Genomic DNA, 12,524 nt, shown 5'->3' with positions numbered 1-12,524 from the left:
GATGAGAGTGCGCAAGCATGAGCACATTACCCCCATCCTCCACTCACTCCACTGGCTTCCGGTTTCCACCCGGATTGAGTACAAGGTTTCCGTCCTCACTCACCAATGCATCCATGGACATGCCCCCCCATACCTCAAAGAACTTCTCAACATACATAACACAACACGCTCCCTCCGCTCCACTCACTCTAACCTCCTCCACATACCCAGAACCAAACTGAGGACCATGGGAGATAGGGCCTTCAGTGTTGCCGCCCCACGCCTGTGGAACGCCCTCCCTGACACCTTGAGGGCACCACAATCCACTGATTGTTTTAAAAAAGGTCTTAAAACATTTCTTTTTAAAAAAACCTTTGGCTCCCACTCTTAGATGTTTTTAAATCCCCTTTTTATTTTTATTTTTGCTTTTAACCTGTAGCCCTTTGAGATCTTCGGATGAAAAGGGCACTATAAATTAAATTTATTGTTATTATTATTAAGAGGGCACAGACAGGGGGGATTTTTTTTTTTTAAAACAAGCAGAGCGCTGGGCACCAAGGCTACAGTGGCCGATGGGCATACGATTTACTGAAAGGGCATCACGGCCATGGCCGTCGTGGCCGCCGGTGAAATTCCTGCCCTGGTCACTACATAGTTCGCTAAGCCGGAAGTCCCCTGTGGGTAAACGTTGTTGTAAAAGTGATAGACCTGAATAGAACAGTATGTCAATCATCTCCAATGTTTTATCATATGTCCAGCCACCAAAGATGCTACAAGGCCCAATGAGAATGGCTCCATGATTAAGAACCTGAGGTCAGGAGAACAACTGGGTTCTGACTCATAACCAGGAAAGGGCAGCACTGTATTTGTGTTAAGAAAACACATGAATGCACAAAGACACACACCCAGGCAAGCACACACATACACAAACATGCAAGCACACATGAACACAGGCAGGCAGGCAGGCAGGAAGGAAGGCGCAAACACACACACACACACACACACGTATTACGCTTAGACACACATACACATGCAAGTACGCTTACACACAAACACACACACACACACACACACACACACACACACACACACACACACACACACACACACACACACACACACACACGCAGCCACACATAACACACACACACACACACGCAGCCACACATACACAAACTCACACAAAGGCGTGCTCATAAAGAAGGGCAGCTGACAGGGCCTCTGTCTCCACTGTGTCTGTGAGGCCGACCCTGTATTGGGGCTCCTCATCCACACACACACACACACACACACACACACACACACACACACACACACACACACACACACACACACACACACACACACACACACACACACACACACACACACACTTTAGCCAAACACATCATTATATCAAACTCACCATAACACACACCCTGGAATCTGAAGCTCCCTGCAAAAAAATCACACCAGCTCTTCAGTCTTCAGCTGTGAACATCCCAACAAACATCAACATCCACTCATTATGTAGGTTAGAATAGGCCAATGGTTAGGGTGTTGGTTTCGCAGCCAAATAGATCTGGATTCAATCCACAATGTCCGCAGTCTACCACCTGTAGCTTCTTTGAGCAAAAGCATGTACCTAACAAAGTGTAACTCAATTAAAGTTACTTGAATAACAGTGCAATTTTTACTAAGAAATTTGCTTTTAACAATATCATAATAAACATTTAGAAGGGATTGCGTTGTGATAGCCATATTTCTATGGGTATGAAGCTGGGACCAGTACATCGTTCAGCTGTCTTGCTGTTGCTCATGCTCTTTTATGGTGTTGTGTTGAACGGCCTATGAGCGATCCAAAAGCACTGTTTATAATTTTTGAAAAAGAGAAGCGACTGATTTGCAAAGATTCTTCTTATGTGTAAGCGTGTCTTTTCTTCATATATACTGATTGACATACTACATTGTATTTATTATTATTTATTATTAAGGACATTCTTTTTGAGAAACATTACCAGGATTAACCGGAAGAATACAAATGTTTAAGTTATAATGAATGTAATTAATAACGAATAGTAACTCACTATATTCTGATTCAATGCCCCGGCCACAGTGCCCACGCTGCAGTGCCCAGAGGCGGCTCTTCTTTCTGTATTCAATCAACCAGAAACCCCCAAGGAGCCCAGTGGTCCTCTCTCTCTCTCTCTCTCTCTCTCTCTCTCTCTCTCTCTCTCTCTCTCTCTCTCTCTCTCTCTCTCTCTCTCTCTCTCTCTCTCTCTCTCTCTCTCTCTCTTTCTCCCTCTCCCTCTCTCTCTCTGTGTCTCTCTCTCCTACTCACTCTCTCTGTGTCTCTCTCCCCTGCTTCCCCTCTCTGTGTCTCTCTATGTGTCTCCCTCTCCTTCTCCCTCTCTCTGTGTCTCTCTCTCCTACTCCCCCTCTCTGTGTCTCTCTCTGTGTCTCTCTCTCCTACTCCCTCTCTCTGTGTTCCTCTCTCCTACTCCCCCTCTCTTTGTCTCTCTCTCGTTCAAACTCTCTGTGTCTCTCTCTCGTTCTCCTTCTCTCTGTGTGTCTCTCTCCTTCTCTCTGAGTCTCTCTGGAAGTTGAATTGGTTTTATTGCTGTGACGGACAGTGCTGTTAGCCAATCAGAGGTGATGCATTTGCATGTCATGAATATTCATGAGTAAGAGCCAAAATCGTGTCGTTCCTCCCCGCCCATCTCCTCCACCACACTAGAACAGTGTGAAACAGGAGCACCGGAGAATTTTTTTCACCAAAACCAACTCACAGAGCATTCATAGCTACTTGTATTCACCGCAAAATTCTTGAAAAAAACGATGCCATGACACCATTAAGGTATATATTGCATCAACGTTGTTTGGCGCATATACATACAAACACACTCACACACAGACACACACACACACACACACACACACACACTACACACACACACACACACACACACACACACACACACTAGCAGTGAAAGTAATAAAACTTTCACTGCTAGTGTATACTTAACGTGTACACTACAAACGAGGTCCTCTTTAATGTCTAAACTGGCCTACTTGATTAATATCTTTAACTTTGTTGTAGCCACTACACAACAAGAGGATTTTAATGCAATTTTGTTTCATCATAAATATGCAAATTAGTGACCTTATTTAGATTTTCTTTACTCTTCGTTGAAAAAAGCCAGGGGCAGCAGGGGCCCATTAACACCATTTGTTTGATTTTGTTGAAGTTAAAGGAGCGGAAATCATTTGTAGAAGGAAGTTATTTTTCAGTTCACCGTTATGCTGTTAAGCTATGTGAAGCGTGTTAAATCGGGTAGGATATGCTCATTCAAAGTTGTAACTTTGCCACTTTGGCACCTCTGTCTAAACTGTAAACAGTATTCGGAGGGTTGTGCCTCCATAAGTTTCTTTGGAAATATTCGTTTATTAGTGATGCCCAACGTGGCAAATTATTTGAGATCTTTCCATGTGTTTATCATTGGGTTTTGTTGGCTGGCTTTACACTTGTTGGTCCATGGATGCGTACTGATTTTGTATGGACCTTTTCCAGCCTTATAGACAATCTAGGCCTACACAATGGCATTGTTGCATCAGTACCTTCTCAATTTCAGGGTTTTTCTTCTCAACATCCTGAATCACATGATTTTCGGGAGTGACTTCCCATCAGAACAACCTGTAGGCATAGGCCTACTAGATTAACAGTCCGATCAAAATACCTAAGGCTCTTCTGCTAAAGGCCTGTGTACTTATAAAAAGCCTGGATACAATATTAGACTTTTTTGTTGCATTTTGTAATAATGCGGCCCTTCTTGTGTGTTTCAGCGCTAAAGCGGTCGTTTGAGGTGGAGGAGGCAGACTCATCCACTCACCCTTCGCCCCTGACCCGCCGCACCACCAACCCCCTCCGCTCGTCCAACTCCTCCACGTCCAGCCAGCGGAGCTACGACCTCGGCTCCCGCAACTCAGACTACTCTTCTTCCAGAACTTCCCCTTCCGAGCCCTCCAATTCCCGCTCCCCAAAGACGGGCATTAGGCGCATCGACCTATCGGGAGGCCGGAACCCCGATGCGGCCCCCGGCCGACGCACGGAGATCTCCATCGAGGTCTCCTCCAAGCAGATCGACAGCTCCCCCAGTGCCGGAATCGCCCGCTTCGGCCTCAAGCGCCCTGAGGTCGGCCTGAACAGTCGGAGTAACCACCCAGAGAGCGGCTCCTCCGGGCCCCTCCCCAGCTCCCTCCAAAGGCGGGCAGAGATGAGTTTGACACGCCCCCAAGAGCCCCCCGCGCCCCCGAGGAGGACGGACTCCCAGCCCTCCGCGGCGGCCTGCAGCACCCGGATCCCCGAGCCCCCCCAGCAGAAGAGGCCGGAGCCTGCCACGCCCAGCCCCACGGAGGGGAGCTCCAGGAGGCCAGAGGCGCCCGTGTTCAGACAGCAGGATCTGCTGCTGCCGGAGAACCACGGCAACGACAACCGGGGCGGCAGCCCTCCACCCCCAGTGCCGAGCAGCCCTCCGCCCGCCGCGGCAGAGCCCCGGGGGGAGGGGGTGCAGTTCCCCGTCTCCCAGACCCACGCCTCCAGACCTACAGAGAGTGAGTACCTGTCCCCGTTGTGCGTTTGCTTTTCCATTTTTGTTTTGTGGTTTGTTATTGTTTGAAATTGGTCTTGGTCTGAAATACACTGCCTTCGCTGGTGCTACATAAATAACATCTGAGGAAACTAAAGTTGGTCATGTAAAAATAAAGATAAAGGGGAGAATAGTTATTTTATGCAACTTTTTAGGCAACTTTATACATCTAACATGTACTGAATGTTTGGTTAGGGCCGTGTTCAGAAATTCTTATCAAATGTTAATAATTTTTGTAAATTGATGTGTCTGCATTTGTGCACTGAACACCACAATAACACTTCTGATTCCCATGCATTTGTGCTCACATTTATGCAACATGCCCCGCTTAACAAATGTATTTGCCTGGGATATCTCATTTTCCATTCTTGCTTTGACACACTCTGGTTCAGTTTTTAGATTGCATTGGATACAATTATGTGACAGCAAATGCCTTTCGGCTCTTATATAATGCAATATAATATTGACTGAATGATGGTATTATCACTTGAATTATATTCTTTGACTCTTTTGTCTTTGACTTTGTGCTTATATATAGAATAATTATACAAGCACACTTTGAACACTAAGCTCTAAGCACACTACTCACCTTTTCTTTTGTCTGAAATAAGCAGCCCGGAAATGAATATAAAGAGGGGTATTAATGACACCTGGTGGTGAAGTTGTTAATTCCGCTCTCATTGCTTTTCTGCTGCTTTGACAACTTCTGAACAGCAGGATGCATAAAATCTCGGATTCTCTATATTTATCTGCAATCCCTCATATATTTATGAGGGAGTTATAGTTCTATACTGCAAGGTGGAAATCGAGTCTACTTGTGAGGCTTTCTGTGAATGTAGGCCAGCCTGGGATGAGTTCCAGCAACGATCCGAGATTGGCTGTAAAGAAGGGACACGTACAGTGTTAGCAAGACGCCAGTGGCCAAGCATTAGCTCATCAGATTCTCCAGCATGGGTTGGAAAAACAAAGTGGTGATCATGGAGGGGCTCCATAATATACAGTGCATTCTGCAGTGGTCATTATACACTGCATATTGTCCAGCACTGTGGTTTCAGACAATGTCTTTGTAAACAGATATTCCTTTTTGATTTGTTTTAAATTGAAACATAATTCAGCCCATGTTGGATGTCGCCGGGTTGCTCATTTCATGTGGTCGGTCAACGATGACATAATGCCTGGGCACTTTCATGAATATGTGACACTTGAAATGTCGAGCAAGGATGAGGTAAACCAAGTATAAATGCGCTCGCTCTCACTAACGACCCCGTTTGTTGCTTTTGAGCCCCGGCCACTGTTGACTAACCTGCAAAACATGTGTTGGCCAGCCCACGCCAATGCTCCTAAACCGAGCTCCTCCCCTTAGTCCCGTGGTCTCCTGGAAGCCCACTGCCATACGGATTGGTTCTGACAACCTCAACCAAGAAATGAGCTATATAGGTCAAACTGTGGTAATGTGCTGCAATCTTGGGCCGGCGAGTCACATTTGGAATGAGCAGGGGAGGTCAGGGCATCCCAAGGTGTTTCCATTCCATTACCCACCTTTGGGGAGATGCACCATGCCCCCCTTCCCAGAAACAAATTATTAGTTTTGATTCAGTTAAGGGTCATGACCCATAGTTTTTTAAATGGGACTTATTATACCACCAGGTGTGAGTGTGATTAGCCTTACAAGCCGTTTCGAAAATCGGCCTAATATGACATCACTAGTGGGTGTGTCCACCTAGATCTGTGCTGGATAGATGAGCAATGTTTACTTCAGTCCACTGGGTAGGCTGGTAGATAGATCTATCCAGCACAGATCTAGGTGGACACACCCACTAGTGATGTCATATTAGGCAGATTTTCGAAACGGCTTGTAAGGCTAATCACACTCACACCTGGTGGTATAATAAGTCCCCTTTAAAGAACACTTCACGACACATAGTAATGGTCAAGTTCATGCAAACCTTTATTGCAGTTCAATGCAATGACTGAATCTGAGTTATTTAGCATCACTATTTCTCCACTATTTCACCGATCGATAACGGCAGTTATCGATCGGTTGAACACACAGGGAAGGTACGTTTGGCAGGAGGCTGCTCTAATTTTCTGGCAACGCTTCTCCATGTTTGCAATGCTTCACTAGAAACAGGCGTAGCTTTCTAAACTTAACAACTTTATACTGTATAATGTCGCTATGGCTTTCATATATCGCATGCATTTGACTGTATGCATGTATTACGTGAGATGTATGTGTTTATTTAACCAGGATTACAATGTGGGTCTGTCTGTAAGCAAAAACTAAGTCTCTTGAGGAAAGTGGTTAGGGTTTAAAAGAAAGTGTGTGAATGTAGTCTCAAAGATCCTGATGGTGCAGAATGATGGTGAGTTGGGTTATCTTAACTGTTAAATGACATGTTGAACACATATCAAACCTGAACTGAACAGCATGGTTCAACCTCCCTTTTCCTCCATGTGAAGAGTCGTGTGCCAGCCGGCACAGAGCATGAAGGCCAAATGAGGGGCTACTAACTTACCATCAGGGTGGAACCACAAGCTAGGCTCCAAGGGTGCACAGCTGATCTTAGACTAACTGTCTTCTCAAGTGTGGGCACTATTCTGCAGTAGCCACATCACCAAGTGAGAGGACTGGTACTAGTCGAGTTGCACTGACTTTAAAATGTAGGCCTTCTAAGGCCATCAGGGAAGGTTTAAATCCAGCTGTTTAGCAGCAGAGTCTGCTTATACATTAACCTGGGAATCAGAATGCATTTCTGTGTTCTAAACATTTGACAATAGCCAAGTCAGAAACGTAGAAGCAAGTTTTAATGGTCATTAGTATGACCTTCATTTAAGACAAATTACATGGAGATGAACAATGGTCTAGCAATTCTAGAGTAGGGTGATGCTCAGCGCTTAAGGGCTATACCATATGCATATGTTGTTGATACACTAGTGTGATGTGTTGTTCTGCTGTATCAAAAGGAGAGGGCTGGTTTTTAGTGAGAGATTCAATAGCTGCACAACCATCCAGACCGATATACTGTATATCTGTGTTTGGGGCTTCAATGTGTCACTGTTATATAGATACCTTCTCTCGATGCCCTATAGTTACAGAACTGTTCAACAATAACTAATTACCAACATTTAAGGAATCCTATGAGATACACTAACAGTGAGAATTAATGACAATGGTAAACTCATAATATTCTCGGTATAAAGATAAAGATAGTATTTATGCAGTATTCTGTTATTCTGACTAATTTAAGAAGCTTAATCCAAGAACTTTTGGCAACACTTTATATTAGGATACACATATTCGCCATTAACTAGGTGCTTATTAATATGCCTATTAGGGACATACTGGCACTTTATTAGTAATTATCTGACACGTATTAATACCTTATTCTGTATAACCTTATTATACCCTTACTACTCCATTAATTAAGATTTCACCCAATAGAACCTCCTAATTATTGTTTAATTACTGTAAATAAACCCATCTAAATGGACGGTTTCGGCCCTGTTTTAAGGTCAGGCCAGCTCTGTTTTGCGCTGTTTGCAAATATCCAGCAGGCCAGCCCAAATAAATAATTTTACATCTTAAATTGAAAAAAATATTAAAACAAATATAAATATGATATCATATAATATTATAAAATAATAATCCCCTTTCGGGGAATATCCCGAACCTCCCGATGGCCGTCAAGCCATAAACCACTTGCATAAGCAGAACTTCTGTATTTACCTTCAAAATAAAAACCTTTAAAGGATCTGAAATGAGGCACAAAACAGATCAATCACTCAACATGTTCGCATTTTATCAACCTTGACAACATATAGTACTCATTAACTGTTAATTAGTGTATATTAAAGGACTTAATTAACCTTAATAAGCATTGTTTACCGCTTATGATCCCGTACCTGCAAAATGCGTAATTTACTGTTTAATAAAGGACTTACTTACCTTAAAGGGGACATATTATACCACCAGGTGTGAGTGTGATTAGCCTTACAAGCCGTTTCAAAAATCTGCCCCATATGACATCACTAGTGGGCGTGTCCACCTAGATCTGTGCGGGATAGATCAGTCTACCAGCCTGGATAGATGAGCAACGTTTACTTCAGTCCACTGGGTAGGCTGGTAGACTGATCTATCCAGCACAGATCTAGGTGGACACAAGGAGTGACCTGAGGCAGGAGGCAGTGCATCAAGAACTCCCACACACTGGGGCAAATTACATCTCAGTCAGATGTAATTTGCAAATCAATAAAAAAAATAAGAAACCAGGAATGGCATTGAAGGTAATTCAGCTTATTGTTCTCTCTGATTTATTTAAGTAATTTTTTATGTAGATATATATGATGAATATGTATAATGCCAGCCTAATGTTTTGTGTATACTGCTGCAACACTCATAATAACCAACAGATGGAGAGAGAGAGTGAGGAGCTAGAGAGAACGAGGGAGCTAAAGAGAGCGAGAGATCACATAATGATGATGACCTGTTGATGGAAGACCAGGCATACAAAGACAACATTTCTCTGTGCTGATTCTGCTCTCCTAAACATTTCCCATGAACACCATAGTTTACCTAGCGGGCTCACAGGGGGCTCCCTGTGAAGGGAATCCAAAAGACAGGTAACCATTTCTAGTCAATGGGAAAATTTGTATTTCATTCTTGTTCTATAAAGTTAATGCATCATTTTCTTCAGTTGGTTAGAATCTAGGTGGCTAGCTCAACTCCAAATTCTAAAGTTGTAGAGGTACCATGAACTACTGCAGGGTGGCCATTCAGTTTCTGCCCTCTGCCAAATATGGATCGCATTCTCTGCTGGTTGCAAAAAAATGTCAAGCAATATCAGTGCCCACAACGTGAAATCGAATACGCCATTGGGTGACTTCTGTAAGCCATTGGGTTACGTCATGACCGCTACTTCTATCATTTTTACAGTCAATGATTCCCCCCAGCATCATATCCCCCGATTCCCCAACTTATCCGTTCCGAGTTGACAGGTACAACTCCTATCATCACTCATGTCATGGACTCATGCCAGTGCTATTCACCAGGGCGCCGTGTGTTATGCATGCCCTTGGGCACAGCTAACATCCTTCAGGTGGCCGGAAAAACCAACAGCTTCTGCTGCCCACCATCTTTGCTCTCTCTGAACCCAATAAACTCAGTCGAGGATATCTGAGTTAGGCGGAACCAAAAGTCTGTATCCTCAGTGGTGCTCTTGTACTTGTAATTTGACTCGTCTTAATAGCCGAGTGCTGTTGGATCGACCAGCAGCTCCAGTTTGGAGCTGCAGGGCTTACGTGTAAGTGAGCAAGGGAAGTCGGCTGAAGTCGGGTCTTTTCAGGAGAAACTCTGTCGGGGCGTGTATTGGGGGTCAATTGATTTAATGTTTAACATTCATTGCCACAGATTTAGATTCGTTGTTCAGTTTATTTTCCGTGTTTGTGTGTGTGTGTGTGTGTGTGTGAGTGCGTGTGCGTGTGCGTGTGTGTGTGTGTGTGTGTGTGTGTGTGTGTGTGTGTGTGTGTGTGTGTGTGTGTGTGTGTGTGTGTGTGTGTGTGTGTTTGTTGGCGGGATTATTTCTCTCTTGGACCCCTGAAATGTGGCCTCTGGGGGGTGGGGGGGGGGGCTTTGGAAAACAGCCTAGGTGATCACACCACAGAGGGGGATAGAGAGAGTGGCTGACTGGCTGGGATATGGGGAGCATTGATGGAAAGACTCTTGATTTAAACAGTATTTTGATACTGCTCCTTTGTAAAAACGAACTCATCAACAATGAAACTTGCGACAAAATCAGTGGCTCATGCATTTGATTTAGTTATTTTATCTTTCAACTTTTTAATCATTGTTTTACATCCCAGACAAAATAACCTTTTCAATGGGTGGCTCAAGATTACACTTTTTAGTCCCCCTCAACTTGGCATGGTTGTTGCGTTCCATTTCCTACCTTCAATCTCGTTTGAGGCCCAGCAAAGTCTATCTGAAGGCATCCCTGAGCAAGATGGCAAACTGCCTTCCTCCCTGCTAATTTGAGGGCTTAACTCATGACTATTATACCACTAAGGGATCTATAGGTTAAACAATCTCTTTGACCTTTTGTCAGGGAAGTGTAGTGGCTAGGGTCTTCGATCTCCAGACAAAAGGTCCTGGGTCATACCCCACACCTAACTACCTACCAACCTACCTGCTCCTATTGACCTGAATCTGAATTCAATGTAAACTTCAACTTTGTATGAAAGGGTTTGCTTTCATACACGACTAAATATCTGAGGTAATAGTAGTATGTAAGGATTCTCTATGACTTCACCCATACAATGAAGTACGTCCCCCAACTGCCACAGGGATTTGAGGCAGTCTCGACACATGGCTCCAGAGAAACCCCCCTTCCAAGGTCCCAAGGCCTGGTAAAACCCCAGGCGTCGGTTGATCTATCCGCAGTCTCCCCTCTAAACACAGGGCTTTTACTGCTCTGTTGAGGAAACAGTTCAGAGAGCAGCGAGATGAAAAGGGAAGTAGAACACAATGACAGGGCTTTTTTCTTCGTTTTCCTACATTGTAAAACACAACTAGTACAGCCGGTTTGGGTCTGGTGGGAGTCTGCCTCCAGGTTGGCCATCATGGTGATGCTGGAATGAGAGGGATGTTGAGGGAGGCCCCCTCCACATCTCCTGGGGCTATGGCCAGGGTCAGGCCAGGTAATTGGGGTTTGCACGTGCCCAGGCGCGTACACACTTTAAATGTTGTTCTCCTCCTGTTTCATGCCTTGTCCAAATTGTGTATTGTTATTCTATCAACCTCTCCACTCACCCTCACATCTGGATAAAGGTATTGTGCTTGTGTGTCACTGACACACACTCTACCTCCATCTCTCCAGCCAATCATTCCATCTTGTTCTCTGCCACTCTTTTTTTTATTTTCAATTTGAATCATTTAGTCGGCCTCACTTAAGGGTAGGAGGGAATGTTTTTGGGAAGGCAGAGGGAGGGTTGGGTTCTGGTGTCTAAAGGAAGTGGGCGTGTCCTGTTGCTGTGGGTCCTCTGTCACATGACATTGGTGGGCGGGAGGAAGCAGCCTGTGAGCTTCGGGAGAGCAGTCGACTCTGGTCTCTCGCACTGGAGAGCTGCGCTTCTGCCGGGGACGACGCATACACACACACGCCATACGGTGAGCATTCCTCTACACACCGGGATGAATGTGTGGGTGTGTTGTTGTTGTGTTTGTGTGGGTGCCCGATTGAGTTTGATCGTTGAGGGAAAGGTAGAAAGTCATGTCATGTTCTTTCAAGTATTCGTTTTTTCCTTGTTTTCATGTTCAGCAGACCGTCTTAGTTTCCTTGTTGTTTTTATAGTCTTCAGTTATGTGTTCATCCACTCGGATCAGGTTCGGTGAGCAGACAGTTCACGTGCTATTTGTATACCTCGCCTTACTGATATTTAAGATGCTATGAAAAAGAGCCTGAGGGCTTAGCAAACTAATATGCAATGAGCAAAGGAATTGGCAAATGATTGTGTGTGTGTGCGTGTGTGTGTGTGCGTGTGTGTGTGTGTGTGTGTGTGTGTGTGTGTGTGTGTGTGTGTGTGTGTGTGTGTGTGTGTGTGTGTGTGTGTGTGTGTGTGTGTGTGTGTGTGTGTGAGTATTTGTGCAGAAAAAAAGCTTTCCGGTTTCTTGTCATAATCCGTTTCACTTCAACTTACACACATTAGCATTGAGTCTAAAGGGCTCTCACAATGACCATGCAGAATTTAGGCAGCAGTGAATGGAGACTCACTGTGTTCGGTTAGCTTATGTAGCTAAACACAAACTACATTGTGCATTTTTTTATAGATTATAGTGTTAGAAAATTGCCATTTTTATTTTTCTTGCATTCATATAAGGAATACTGGGTCAAATGACAATCAACTCAAGAATTAAGGCCACGGTAA

At 44.4% G+C, this 12,524-nt stretch overlaps 1 protein-coding gene across 3 annotated transcripts in view; it reads left to right on the top strand.

Moving 5' to 3' along the window:
• LOC132449263 (septin-9-like) overlaps positions 1 to 12,524 on the top strand; it is a 74,788-nt gene that overhangs the window by 39,465 nt on the left and 22,799 nt on the right. For 2 of the 3 annotated variants that reach the window (XM_060040965.1, XM_060040966.1), the window contains one exon: positions 3,802 to 4,569. In XM_060040965.1, coding sequence (XP_059896948.1) covers positions 3,802 to 4,569 — 768 coding nt within the window. Of the gene's footprint in view, positions 1 to 3,801; positions 4,570 to 11,610; positions 11,767 to 12,524 lie in introns of those variants that run through there. The other variant, XM_060040967.1, reaches the window with a different exon arrangement.

Source organism: Gadus macrocephalus, chromosome 2, assembly GCF_031168955.1.
Source record: "Gadus macrocephalus chromosome 2, ASM3116895v1".
Lineage (NCBI taxonomy): Eukaryota > Metazoa > Chordata > Actinopteri > Gadiformes > Gadidae > Gadus > Gadus macrocephalus.
The sequence above is the reverse complement of the archived record's forward strand: the minus strand, read 5'-3'. Positions and strand labels throughout refer to the sequence as shown.